This window comes from Convolutriloba macropyga, chromosome 8, assembly GCF_964194025.1.
Source record: "Convolutriloba macropyga chromosome 8, txConMacr16.3, whole genome shotgun sequence".
In the NCBI taxonomy this organism is placed as follows: domain Eukaryota; kingdom Metazoa; phylum Xenacoelomorpha; order Acoela; family Convolutidae; genus Convolutriloba; species Convolutriloba macropyga.
In genome coordinates, this window is record NC_134475.1 from 25,255,322 (window position 1) to 25,270,170 (window position 14,849).

General features: G+C 33.2%; 3 protein-coding genes across 3 annotated transcripts in view; all 3 read right to left on the reverse strand.

Moving 5' to 3' along the window:
* The window catches only part of LOC142344625 (trafficking protein particle complex subunit 2-like), a 580,178-nt gene that overhangs the window by 359,446 nt on the left and 205,883 nt on the right, over window positions 1-14,849 (reverse strand). The gene's annotated exons all lie outside the window — the stretch shown is intronic.
* The window catches only part of LOC142344623 (ubiquitin carboxyl-terminal hydrolase 5-like), a 385,171-nt gene that overhangs the window by 164,444 nt on the left and 205,878 nt on the right, over window positions 1-14,849 (reverse strand). The window lies entirely within an intron of this gene.
* LOC142344993 (uncharacterized) lies at window positions 3,477-14,094 on the reverse strand. Its single transcript, XM_075397077.1, has 4 exons — window positions 14,080-14,094; window positions 10,972-11,322; window positions 6,641-6,820; window positions 3,477-3,920 (listed from the first exon to the last, which is right to left on the reverse strand). Exons 1-4 carry the CDS (start codon window positions 14,092-14,094, stop codon window positions 3,780-3,782), a joined length of 687 nt encoding a protein of 228 aa, XP_075253192.1. The 3' UTR covers window positions 3,477-3,779.

A 14,849-nucleotide genomic window follows, 5' to 3' on the forward strand; every position in this document is an offset into this window, starting at 1 on the left:
TTTTGCTGTTGAGATGATTTAATATGCTGAATCTAAGTTTCCACAACCAATGTTGGGGTGTGTTTCCACCACCAATCATTAAGTTAAATTAATACCAAGGCCGGAGAAAAGTTGCAATAAAAAGTAATAAGGGAAAATTTTGGAAAAGATCGGGAAAACGAACGGCAGATAATAATATTGGAAACTAAAATAAATCTTTTTAAAAAAGAATGCTCAAATTTAAGAATTAGAAAACTACCAAACTACCCTTCTAATCACTGCAACTAAGACCAAAAACAGCACATATTTCTTCCTTGTTGTACATATGCTAGGCAACATGATTTCATGCTAATTCAAAAATTAAATTGATCATAGAAAAGACATAAGAAGCAGAAGAATATTCAAAGGCAAAAAAATCAATAAAAATTAATTGATCAATAATAATTAAATCATTAATTTAAATTAATACCAAGGCCGGAGAAAAGTTGCAGTAAAAAGTAATAAGAGAAATTTTGGATAAATCTTGCTAGCAAACTCTCAGTACTGCCTTATGTTGAATGAAATCAATTGCAAACCAAAGATTTGACAAAAATCTAAGAAGAGGCTGAAACAATTCAATTTTTTAACAACTGGAAAAAATTAATATAACGGAAAAAATGTATGTGCCAAAACAAAGCTAGAATGTTAGTAACAACAAAGCAAGAATATGGGCACAATGCAAGGAAGACCGTAACAGAAAGACATTCTTGATTTTTGAAAGTTAAAAATCAAATTAAAAAAACAAGAAAAACAAACACATTTCATTGTTCAGCATTCGAGACATAGAAAAGATAAATAGTCATCCGATACAAAGGTCTATCCTCCTGAAGAAAACAAAAAAATAGAAAAAAGCAGAATTCAAACATACGAAACATTGAAACATTTTGCAAAAAAAAATAGTCGAAAAACTTTTAAGACTGCAATTATGAAAATTTTTAACTGTTTTTCAAAAACTTAACGTCAAAAAATGATTGAACTTTTATTGAAACAAAATTGAACGCCTCATCTTGCACAAAAAAGACTCTTTCTAGTAAGTAACCAAATTAGAAGCCAAAAAACTTACAAAAATCGGAAAAAACCTACTAAAATCGGATTAGCATATGTACAATTTTATAAAACAAAATTATATCGAGGTAGAAAGAGGCGTTGAGTGTATGAATTTTCAAAAAAAGTCGCCATATTAACTGATTTTTGACAAACAGACGGTTAAAAGATCCAAAATGACAAAAATAAAAGAGAAAGAAAAATTTAACTAAAAAATCAAGAAAAATGTGCCAATTTTGAGCTTGAAACGCAATCTTCAGGCTCCACAAAACACCGTGGTATCAATTTTCGAGGTTTGCAATTCAATATAGCATCAAATAAAAAAAATTCTACAAAAATAACCAAATTACAAGCAAAAAAATTGGGCCATTTAGACAAAAAAAAACGGCTAAAAACGGTTACTTATAGGTGCCATTCAGTCAAATACTACTTTTCAAAGTCAAAAAGTCATTCACTAAACGCAGCGCATGATCACAAAATTTGAAAAAAACTTCTTTCGCTCAGAAAAAATTAGTTCACACGGCAATTTCACTCTTACGCTTTTAGGTCAAAACAGCTTCTGAACGAATAGTACTTCCCGTAAAAAAAACCTGAAGAAAACCAATACTCCTCTTCGAGACGTAAAAAAAATCAGCGCCCCAATACAATTCAAATTCTTTGAATTGTAAAAAAAAATAGGAGCGCTATAATAACCGGCTGAGAAGAAGAGGGCGGCTATTAAAAAAGCAAGAATTTGTTCTACCTGCAATATAAATTCTTCTCTTTCCCAAGTGGGCTCCGTATTTCTTGCATAGCAGTAGGGAAAAGAACAAGGGCCACAAAATCATAGGAAAATAGAGCGGCAACTTTTTACACAGTAAATTTGGTTTTCCATTATTTTGGACTGCTATACCAAAATCTTCTGAAGCATAAAATTTTGATTTGCAAAAAAAAATTTTTGCTGTTGAGATGATTTAATATGCTTAATCTAAGTTTCCACCACCAATGTTGGGGTGTGGAATTCTTGAAAAACCTGAACCGACTTAAATATATCTACTCAGAAAGCAAGCGATATTTCGTAATTAGTTTCCAGTTAATTTAGCTTCACAGGACGAAAATCCCAAGATCCCCCAGGGGAGCGAAAGAATATTCGACAAAAAATATGTCTAACTTTTTAGAACTACTAATTCACTTGCCTCAGTCTGACTGAAATCATAAAACATGACCCAAATTGCTTCAGATTTTTAAAAAACCTCTAAAAATAGCAGATTGGGTAGCAGAGCTCCTACATTGGAATGCCGTAAAATTGCCGCCGTTGACCCCAATAACCTAAGTTGGCATTGAAGCAGTTAGAAAAAAAGATAAATTGACGATTTCTGTATTTACGAAGTGTTAAAAAGTGTTCTAAATTGTCCGCAAATTTATTAGATTCGAAAAGAGCAGCGAGTTTAGTCTTCAAAATGAATTACTATAGTTATAATACTAAAACAAAACTATGAATTTACTTTGAAGAACTTCTTAAACCACGAAAAAACGACAGTCTAATTTTTTAACTGTTAAATTTTGGGATCCACTCTGTTTTGCAATATATTTCAAAAAACTACAACTATCAGAAATATCAAAGAAAGGAGACAAAAAAATTTATTTCCAAATAAAACTAGGAATTGTTTTAAAGTTGCACACAACTTTTAGGTTTGAGGGGTATGACTATGTAAGGCAGGGGGCGCGTTGGGGTATCGGGTGTAATGGGGGCGGGGTGTCGAGGTTAGGAGGGTTGGCTGGCCGGGCGGGCGGGCTATACGTAGTTTGGGAGGGTTGGGCACGTAGTTCGAGAGGAGAGGAGGTAATTGGTGTGGGTGAAGGTCGGGGTAGGTAGGTATGTATTTGTATTTTTAAGACGGAGGAGGGACTGTTATGGAATGAATACCTCTCAAGATGACCAGAAGTTCCTAATTAGTTTTTATACGAAAGTTTGCAAGCAGAAGTCAACGTTCTAAAACAAGTCAATGTTCAAAAACAAATGTTAAAGTTTAAGTTATAAACATACTTAAAATCATGCTTCAGCTAAAAATAACCGTTGAACGAGGGAGCGCTTATATAATCGTTAAAAAGGAGAGCGCCTGAATAATGGCCAGGTAAAAATTTGACACCAGATCTTTCTTGTTTCGGGCTACTAGTATAAAACTGTTCCTAAGCGATTTGACAAACCGTCAAAATAACCGACGAAAAGCGGTAGCAACCTTAGTTCAAGGAGGCTAGCTTAATTAAGAGGGTGAAAGGAGACAACAGGGGCTTGTGATTCTCTAAATTCTGCCCTAGCTTCAGAAATGAGCAAGACCAGAAAGAATTGTGATCACAGAAAAAAAACCGCCGACAGTGATTCCCACAAGTTCGTTTAACAGTTCTTCAAATCTTGACTTTTTCAAACAAAGTAGTTCTATCTTTGTATTTTAAATTCTACGCTCTGTTTAATGAAACACTTTATAACAAAACGAGTTCTCGCTTCTGGTCACTAAATACTAATCAACACAACACAAAACTACATTCAAAACATTTTTTACAGAAGTATTTAACAATCAAATATTTACAAACTTTTTCACAACATACCGTAAGACTTAAGGCACTCAAATTCAAACTTTTAAGTAATGTTTAATTTATGCATATAGTCCTGATTCAAAATTTGTCCATTGTTTTTAAACACATTCATTTAGTATTGCGGCGTTCGATTAATGTCTCATCTACTTCCAAGGCTTTGCCGTTGTAGTGCTCTTTGAAGACGTTTTCACAGTGGACTGACTGGAAGTTGTAATTCGCCGTTCTGCTGCATTTGTAGAAGCAAGAGAAACCGTTGACCCAGCCGTGCTCTCATTCTGAGACTTCTGAAACACGTCGCCTTAAGTATCCCATTCGGTAGGACACTTTTCAACTAGTAAATTAACTAATAAATTTGCATTCAACTTTAAAAAAAAACATAGCCGGCAGATTGCCGGAAAATAGCCGCGATAGACGCTTGTGGCGTTACATGAATTGAAACAACTATAGAAATAAAATAGACAGATCGACCACCCGTCCTTTAATAGACCACTAGACTTTTTGGGTTAGCTTCGGACTGTCATTTTTATGAGACACATAAGCCCTATAAGGAGAAAGCCCTAATAGGGCTTTTCAAAACTAGGATCTTTTCCGTTTGTGCCCCTCAGCTTAGTGGGCGCATATTATTTGCACCCCCCAGATGCACGTGCAATATTTGGGGGGGGGGCACAAACGGAAAAGCTCCCAAAATTTACATTCGAAATCAAAAACTCAAGACTCTAATATTCAAGAATTAGGGCATATGTTTGGCACTACTTAGATGCACACTATTGACCTTTAATAAGTAAATGTTCATAAAATTTAAAGTTTCATAAGTGAGCTCAGAAGTCATTTTTTTGAGTGAGGTAAGTCATTGAAAAAGTCAATTCCAAGAAGTCACGGTAAGACGAAACAAAAATCTGTTAGACGAAGTAAAAAAACATAGCCGGACAAGTCCTGAAATACAATTCAAAGAATTGAATGAAAAACTCAAAAGTACTCTTCCTGACCAGCAGATCAATTGAACAACAATGCCAGCCAAAACACAAACAAAATCATCTCTAAAAATTGAGAAAAACACAATCAAACTAAACAAAAATATACTCATTGCTAAAACTCTTGAAGCTTTTAAACTGACGGCAAAATATTTTCCCTTTAAAAACACCACTTTCAAAAATATGTTAAAAACCAATTTTTGTTTCTGAAATTGGTCCAGTATTATATCTGCAAGACCTGAAAAAAATTCATTGGCCCTTGAAGATCGCTTAACTCGAAAATGATCAAAAAATTTAAAGAAATGAAATGCAAATTATGAAATAAAGCTGAAAATCGTGATATTAATATCTTCAAAATAATTTCTGTTTCTCTAGAAGCTATCCAGTTACCCAATTCAAAGCCTTAAAAAATTCATTGGCTCAAAGATCGATAGGCAATAATTTTTAGAAATTTAAAACTTCAAAAATTAGAAATTCGGTCTATAAAAATGTTGAAAGCCGTTCAATTGACCCCTAGCAACTATTTAATAACATACTATCAAACCCTGGATGAGGTTACCTGGCTACTGAGGTAAGAAAAACTAAATAGTACAAATGTTGAAAAAACTTGAAAAAAAATTGCAAATTTTTCAAAAAGCTTCTAAGAGTCAAAAAGTTAAATTGTTGAAAACAAATCCATTGAAACTAGCAACCATGCAGTAAATTTTTATCAGAATGTGGAATAGGTCTTCTCGCACTTGAGAATGGACAAATATCAAAAATTGACAAACACTTTGGGAAACTAAAAAAAATGCAGATTTTATTTAAAAAATGCTTAAATTCGAGGCATTGAAACGTTGGAAAGCAATCCATTGTTACCAGAAACTATTCAGTGTCCTATTATTAATCCTTCAAGGAGATTGCTTGGTCCTTGAAGCTGGAAAAACTCAAAAAATGACGAAAATTTTCAAACCTGAAAAAAATGCGAGTTTTGTCAAAAAATTGCTATAATTTGAGGTATTCAGAATTTGAAACCTATTCCATGGCCACTAAAAAATTTTCAGTAACTTATTATCCAACCCCTAATTAGGTTTTCTGGACCCTGGGACTCAAGCAACCTGAATAATGACAATAAATATCAAAAAATATGAAAAAAAATTGCAAGTTTTGTTACAAAAAAATGCTAAAATTCATGATGGCAAAAAGTTGAAAACCATTCCATTACCACTAGAAACTGTGCAAAAATCTATTATCAAACCCTAGAGGAGGCTTCTTGACACCTAGGGCTGAAAAAACTTAAAGAACAAAAAATTTTCAAAAAACCTGAAAAAAATTGCAAAAATTAGTATCAATTTGCGTGTTTGTGTTTGTAGTACCAAAACATATAGCTCATAAAATGGTCATAGCAAGTAATTTTGTCTCGCAAAAGACCTTCATCAACTTTTAAAAACTTCAACCTAAGACTAATCAAACAAAAAACTCAAAAAATTTACAAAAAAACATGAAAAATTGCTCCGTTTTGAGTCCAAAATCTCCTAAAAATGACCTTCTAACCCTAAATTAAGGCCATCCCAGCAGCTGCAGCACTATGAGCACTTGAAGTACTACTAAAGCCCACTTTGGTCCTCTAATGAAACTTAATGCCCGCTGGGCTTTACCTGTTTATCCCGTTTTGAAAGATCAAAGTCATTGAAAAATGTGTGAACACATCTTAAAAAAAAACACAGCGCACTAATATAATTCAAATTTTTTAAATTGTAAAAAAAATTTAGGAGCGCTATAATAGCCGCCTAGAATTGAGGACGCGTCTATTAAAAAGGTTTAAACTTGCATTGAAAAATATTAAAATAGTTTACAGCTGAACATGGCTTTGTGAGAAAGAACAGCCAATCAGAGATGAGCATTTCAATCAAATAATTTTAAACAAGTTTAATCTTCTTCTGCGTGTCATCGAAAAAGCATCGCATCAAAATAAACTGTCTGATGTATAGCAATCCCCGATAAGCCAAATAAATGCTATTTGCGTCCATCAGGGCTATTAAATTTATTCGTACCTGATTTGAAATCTCTCTGGAGGCCTGTGGAGCATTAGCCACCATATGATTAGCGTGGACAGCCACTTTTGGTTCAGAAGCTGCGGTCAGTGTTTGAACAGTTAGCGAATCTTTCTGATTATCTTCGGTTCTATTTCTCATAAATACGTCTAGGCCTATTGTCCCGGGGTTGTTGAGCAACTAAAACACACCCAAACACTCAAACAGAGCTTATAATTTTTCTCATGCAGACATCTTACTCACTACGTCTCAATCATTATAATTGTTCCGACTCCACTTGTGGGGGGGGGGGGAACTAAATACTTAAATGTGTTTTTTTTGTTTCGCAGAGAAATGTGATTAGTATCATTAAAAAGCTCGTCCAGCGTAGAATTCAAAATTAAAAAGATTTTTTGGACTTGTTTTTTTTCGAGGAGTTATCGAGCATTGAAGTTTTGTGTGAACAGCGGGTATTTGGCATGATTTTGTTCACTTTTAGTGTAATTTTTCTTCAAATTAAGATTTTTTCTATAAAAACATAAATTAAAAATTACATTTTACGCCACAAAATGAATTGATTTTGTGTTCCTAATAGACGAAAGGCGATAAAAAAGACTAGTTTTGGTCTCATAGAGAAGTTTATTATCAAAAAAATTCGATTTCCATTTGAGAGCTTTTTTAGAAAACTTTTCATATTGTTATTTGTTTTTTAGGTCACCTAGAGACTAGTTACTTTTAATATCGAGGTTCCGTTAATGAATAATCTCATTTACAGTAAAATGAAGCCCAATGAATAAAAAAATCGTTTTCGTGTTTTTTTTGGCTTCGAGTTTTCGTAATTTTAAATGAAAACTTGATTTTCTTTTTGAGGTTTTACCAATTTTTAGGCATAGACTCGTTGACTAAAAGTGCGATAGGTTTATTAATGAGCATTAAGTGGACATATCTCCTATCTACTGCTTTGAGTGGTCTAATGGTTGTTAAGATTTTAAGTTTTCGAAATTTTTTATAAAACTTAACCGATCATAGGTTTATTTTCAGGAACTGTAAGTCAACCTCCGTAATGACAAGACCCCCTTCCTATCTACTGCAACCAAAATTAATCTGGTTAGCCGTTTATTCTTCTAAATATTGGTTATATGACTTCAATTCAAAGAGATTTAAAAAAAAATTAAAAATTTTTGGATACTTTTGTATTCTTAGTTTCTTTTGAAATCTTATCACATTATCCTCATATTAATAGCTCCCATTGGCTTAGAGAAGACGTACAATGAAACATAGATGAATTTTTTTAGAGAAAAGCGTATGGTTTAATTGGGTTAGACATTTTCTTCTCGCACTTTTCTACTGAACTTTTGGTTTTTGCCTGTATTTGTTATTGTTATCATAGTCATAAGACTTATTGTGATGTCTTGCTGATTGTCCATGCATGACAAACATCCCTTTCCTCCTAACGAAGCATAAATGATCTTGCTTATTGACTTGCGTTGAAAGCCGTTGAATTTTAAGTCTAAAAAATTCCGAAAAAATTTTTTGAATAATAACCAATCTTAATCTTAATTTAGTGAAATTTAAGTCAGTCCCAGTAACAACCTGACCCCATCCTATCTACTTCAAACAAAATTAATCTATTTAGCGGTTTTATCTTTTAACTGGTGGTTTTAAGACTTCGTTGCACGAGTTTTTGTAATTTTTTAAAAAAAAAATTTGAAAACTTTTTTCGTAATTTTGGTTCCTTTTGAAATCTTATTTCATTATCCTAATATTGATAGTTCCCATTGCCTTAGAAAAGACGTTCAATGGATAATAGAAAAAAAATCAAAGAAAAGCTTTTAGTGTAAATGGCTTCGACAATTTTGGGTTTTTCTACTGAACTTTTGACTTTTGACTGTATTTGTTGTTGTTTTGGTAGTCAATGAAGTCAAGTAAAGTCCTACTGATGACTTATGAATGACAAAAATTCTGGGCGTCCCATTGAGGCTTAACTTAATGTAATTAATGACTTCCAATGAAAGCTATTAAAATTAATGGCTGTTAAGACTTTAAAATTTTTCGACATTTTTTTGAACATCACCCTATCTTAATTTCGTGAATTATAAGTCAGTCCAAGTAAAGAACGGACCCTCCTCCTTTTTAATTCAACCAAAAAGAATCCAGTTAGCGGTTTCATCTTCTAACTATTGGTTTTAAGACTTCGATGCACGAGTTTTTTGTAATTTTTTTTTAATTTTGGATATTTTTTTCGTAATTTTGGTTCCTTTTGAAATCTTATTACCTTATCCTAATATTGATAGTTCCCATTGGCTTAGAGAAGACGTTAAATGGATCAAAGAAAAAGTTTTCAGTGAAAAGCTTATAGTTTAAATGGCTTCAAAACTTTCTCGCATTTTTCTACTGAATTTTGCCTGTATGTTGTTGTTTTCGTAGTCAGTGACTTAATCTAATGTCCTACTGATGGTTTATGAATGACAAACATTCTTGTCGTCCCATGGAGGCATAACTTAGCGTCTTTATTGGCTTCAGTTGAAAGCAATTGAATTTAATGGCGTTAACACTACGAGTTTTCTCAAGATTTTGTAGTTTTAATGTATTTGTTCAAATGTCTTCGAATTGTGAAGCGATATTGCTAGAAAAAAGACAATCTCATTGCTGTTAAAAGATTAAATGAATATAGAAAAATTTTTACCAAGTTTATTTTTTAATGGCTTCGACACTTCTTGCTCAATGGTTTTTGAATTTGCAGTTTTTGCCTGGTTTTTTTATCCTTTAGCAGTTAAATGCTGACCGGCTTCAAAAATTTGTAATTGATGATTTAATGATTGATGTTACCCGAAGCAGTAAGTTGAGAGCGAATAGTCTTAAAGTTTATGATTTACATTTCCAAAGATTTTTTAAACTTTGCAGTTTTTGTTGTTCTTTTCGTCAACTTTTAACTTCTTCTCATCATTGAGAGGTCCCATCCAATTCCTTATATTTCAAAAAGTAACTTGTCTACTGATGCTATGCCGTAACTGATGTTTTGTTTATTGGACGATATGAGTTTTCATGAATGTTCTGTGAGTGGTGTATTTGTGTTTCTTTTTCTCTTTTAGCACATTCGCGTAATAACAGATCCCAATGATTTTAAAATTTGGCCCAAATGAAAATGATTATTTCATTATAATTTAAACTGATTTAATATAGATGAAAATTGAAATAAAAGTACATAATATTCAGATAATAGCTGATGATTTTAATGGCTTCAATAATTGTGTTGATGCAAATTGTTTGTAATTTTTTAAGTTTTATTGCATCTTTAGTCCGTTCCGTTTGCTTTGTCTAACCAAAGACAGTTCCTTCTGGTTTCATATTGACTTTTTAGTAAATTGATCAAAAATTTTTTCGTTAAAGCTAATGATTTTTAAGACTTTTGAAAATATTTCTTTTAAAAAATATTTATTGATTTTTAAATTCAGCCTCATTATTTCTTCTTTTTGTCCACTTGTTACATAGTCTCAATAAGAAAAACTTCCATCTTCTGTATAGTTAGGGGAAAATGTGTAGTTAAGCTTTTATCTGATTGCATTTTGACGTTGTTACTAGGTGCTTTTAAATTTAGATATTGAGTTTTTGCCGCGAATTTTTTTATTTTGCTTATTTTGTTTTGTTTTTTTTTCTCGCAGTCTTTTAAATGGCAGATCGTGTTACCGCTGTAATGAGGCATGGTGTTGTGTAATTCAATTAGTAAATAGGTTGTGAAACGATTTTTTTGAACTTAAATATCTATTTTTGTTATCTCTTCATTTGGTTGACAATAGTCAAAAATGTAGATCAGCTCTGGTTGGAACATCATGTGCAAACGCACATTAACGAGCATCGTTGTCAAATCAGGTTTTAATTGAAAAATCCTAGCTTTAATTTTCAAAACTTCCAAACAGTAACCTTACACCCAATGAATCGAAAAGATTTGAAGCAAACTATAGTATACACCCAATTAAATGCTTGCTTTATACGTCCCCCTTGCGTTATAATGAAGTCTAGTTAAAGTGCCCTCGGAGGCTAGCCCCGGGGAAACTAAGGCACGGCCAAATTAGTTAACCCTAGGTTTAAAGCTTAGCGGATATGTTAAATTGCATCATTTCAATTTCAGTGAATTAGTATACAGCCAGTGGTTTCTGTTCGCTTTCTATTTACTGCCCCAATTTTATGAATTTTAAAACGTTCTATCTAATGTCCGTTCGATTAACTGCCCGGCCCCCAACCCCATGAGCAAATGATCACTAGCATTGAAATATTGTCGTATATTGGCATGATAGTAGCTATAAAACGAAATAATTTATTTCACTTGCGGCAGTTATCTAAAATTTGCTAACCATTTGAATATAGTTCTGGAGCTCTTTGTCTCTCTGTTCCAAATTTTTCGTAGACAACCCTTCATCTTTCTCGTCAGTATATGAAGTAAAGCTACTCATAACAGATCGTAGCTCTGAGTGTCCATCTAGTGAGAAACCATGGTCCGAAGTAGACACTGATTGTTTCTGAGGCGGGGAGACAAACGCATGAGAACTGTTCGCTCCATTTCCCAAAACTGGAGGTGTGAAAGCATTTTGATTACAACTGTTGTTGGCGAAACTGCTATTGATACTTGCACATGAATCCTCCAAGAAACTTCTACTTGAGGCATTTCTGCCAGGATCTGCCAACGATACGCAAGAATCAGGAAACTGACCACACAAAGGAGTTTAAGGGGAATTCCCCAGGAGCTTTTGATTTAAAATATCAATAGCTTTAAGTTCCCCAATAGATTTAAATTCCCCAATAGCTTAAAAATATCAACTTCGCCAAACGCCAATATTCGCCGAAACTATGAGCGCGAAAGAAAGCATAGCCAGCATATTGCTGGACAATAGCCACAAATTAGACTATTTGGACTTGTAATCTAGACCAAACACTGAAAACGAAGGACCACTTTTAAAATCTGCTCTCTGACAACCTTCAATTAGAGAGATACCGTCAGTTGGCCTGACTTCTACAATTAAACTGAACGAACATAACTAAAACTCGTCTTGAGAGTGGGCCAGCAACACGTCAAGAAAAACCCCAAACAACTGAACAAAAGGCACGGAAAATAGCCGCGATAGGCGCTTGTGGCCCTCCATGGATAGAAACAACTAAAGAAATAAGATATACAGATCGACCACCAGTTCTTTAATAGACCACTAGACTTTTGGGTTAGATTCGGACTGTCAATTTTATGACACATACGGTCTAAACGAGCATTTTCAAAATTGGTATTCGAAATCAAAAACTCAAGACTAATACACAAGAATTAGGGCATACAAGTTTGACGCTACTTAGATGCGCACTATTGGTCTTAAAATTTACAGTCACTGAAGTAATTGAAAAAATCAGTTCCAAGAAGTCAGGTCGTAAGAATAATCGATGGAGACGATGAGTTAAAAAAAAATAGCAGGACAAGTCCTGAAATACAATTCGAAGAATTGAATAAACAACTTAGAAGTACTCTACCTGACAAGCAGATCAATTGAACAATGTCAGCCAAAACACCAAAATCATCTAAAAAAAATGAGAAACAAACATAGCTGGCAGATTGCAAGAAAATAGCTGCAATAGCTTCGTAGATCTGCAGTCTCAAAGAAACAGCAAAAAAGACAGACCAAACAAATTCGTCTTTTCATTGAAGGCTGATATGTTATATTTTGATTAAAAATGTGTTTAAGTTTTTGATGCCTCTATTAGCTGCTCTCAAATAACCTTCATTTAGAGTGACACACGACCATTTGACCTTATCTCCTTGAATTAAAGTAAATAAAAGTCAATTTCTAAGTGAGAAGTCTTGAGAGTGAGGTAAGTCAAGTGTGACCAAAAATTTAATCATGCGAATGAACAAAAAAACTTGCTCGAGTAAGAGCCAAAAATGACGTCACACGCACTCTAGTTGAAATTGAATGAACGAATGAACAAAAAGCAGATTTGAAGTAGTTGTGACGTCATATGGTTGTAACAAAAACAGCGACGACGAAATGAAAAAACCAAGAGAAGCCCAATAATAGCCCCAGCTATCGCTGTGCGGCTATTAATAATCAAACAAACTAAACAAAAATATACTCATTGCTAAAACTCTTGAAGCATATACCCTAAGGCCGAATTTGATCCCTTTGTACCTATTTGAAACATACCTATTTCAAAAATAGGTTCAAAACATTTTTTTGTTTCTGAAATCGGTCCAGTACTATACTTGCAAGACCTGGAACAAATTTATTGTCCCTTGAAGATCGATTAACTCAAAAATGACCAAAAAAATTTTATTAAAAAATGAAATTAATTGCAATCTTTAATGAATTTTTGCTGAAAATCGAGATATTAATTTCTTCAGAATCATTTATGTGTCTCTAGAGGCTCTTCAGTAACTCAATTCTAAGCTTTAAAAAATTCATTGGCTCAAAGATCGATAGGCAATAATTTCTACAAAAAAAATTCAAATTTCAAAAAATAGAAATTCGTTCTACTAAAATGTTGAAAACAATTCAATTGCCCCAAACAACTCTTAAATAACATACTATCAAACCCTGGATGACGTTACCTCGCTACTGAGGCAAGAAAAACTGAATAAAATACATGTTTTAAAAAAACTTGAAAAAATATGCAAATTTTATCAAAAAATTTCTAAAATTCGAAAAGTTAAATTGTTGAAAACAAGTCCATTGAAAGTAACAGCCATGCACTAACTTTTTATCAGACCGTGTAAGAGGTTTTGTAGCACTTGTAAATGGAAAAATATCAAAAATTGACTAAAAAAAACTTCAGGAAACAATTAAAAAAATTTGCAAATTTCATCAAAAAATTTCTAAAATTGGAAAAGTTGAATTGTTGAAAACAAATCCATTGAGAGTAACAGCCATGCATTAACATTTTATCAGACCGTAGAAAAGGTTTTGTGGCACTTGAAAATGGAAAAATCAAAAATTGACTTAAAAACTTTAGGAAACCTTAAAATAATTGCAGATTTTATCCAAAAAATGCTAAAATTCGAGACACTAAAATTTTGAAAACCAATTCATTGTTACAGGAACTATGCAGTGCTCAATAATCAAACCTTAAAGGAGATTCCCTGGCACCCGAAGCTGGAAAAATGACAAAAATTTTCAAAAAGTTTCAAAAAAATTGCAAAAATTAGTATTTTGCGTGTTTGTGTTTGTAGTACCAAAACATATAGCTCATAAAATGGTCATATTAAGTAATTTTGTACCGCAAAAGTCCCTCATCAACTTTTAAAAACTTCAACCTAGGACTACAAACAAAAAACAAAAAAAAATCAAAACAAAAACAAAAAACAAAAAAACATGAAAAATTGCACCATTTTGAGCTCAAAAACTCCTAAAAATGACCTTTTAACCTTAAATTAAGGCCATCCCAGCAGCTACACCACTCTAAGCACTTGATGGACTACTAAAACCCACGATGTGCGAGCACATCTTAGAAAACACAGCGTCCCAATACAATTCAAAATCTTTTGAATTGTAAAAAACATAGCAGGACAAGTCCTGACCTACAATTCAAAAAATTTTCATTGGCTAAACCAAAAAACTAGACCTTGAACGGACTATGATTGAATTGGGGAAAACCATTTCTAAAAAAATCAGATAAAACAGAAAAATCAACGTCAAATTCCGCTAGCGAGAACAAAAACCACTAGCCAGAAATGTAACTTTGATTCTAACAAAAAACTAGGCTTAGAATGAACCATGAATGGATTGGGAAAACCATTTAGAAAACAATCCGTTCCAAAAAAATTGAAAAAACGGTAAAAACCAAAGTGAAAATGCCGCATGTGAACAAAAAACCATTAGCAAGAATACGATCTTTTGTTCAAACACCGTTTTCTCACCCTACTTAAAAATTAGAGCTACAAAAAAGTCACGCCGCAAAACCACTCGCTTTTCGCTCGATTTCTGTTTCGGCGAGACCAAAATCACTACTCCAATTTGACTTCAAAAATCATGAAAATGTGTGAACAGATCTTAAAAGACAGCGCCCCAATACAATTCAAATTCTTTGTATTGTAAAAAACCACGATGTCCCCAATAATAGCCGCTATCCCTCCGTGGCTATTAATCAAAGGTTACAATATTAGCAAAGGACAAACAGTCAGATAATTGCACGCAAGGACGAAAAAAGCCATTTGAAAAGAGCGTGATGCACCAAGTCTCACCAAAGGTTCACTTCAAAG

Coding starts and splice junctions, on each gene's coding strand:
- LOC142344993 (XM_075397077.1), bottom strand. Junction 6,821..10,971: donor TCCAGAACTATATTCAAATG/GTTAGCAAATTT, acceptor GGTGTGTTTTAG/TTGCTCAACAACCCCGGGAC. Junction 3,921..6,640: donor CCAGAGAGATTTCAAATCAG/GTACGAATAAAT, acceptor GACGTGTTTCAG/AAGTCTCAGAATGAGAGCAC.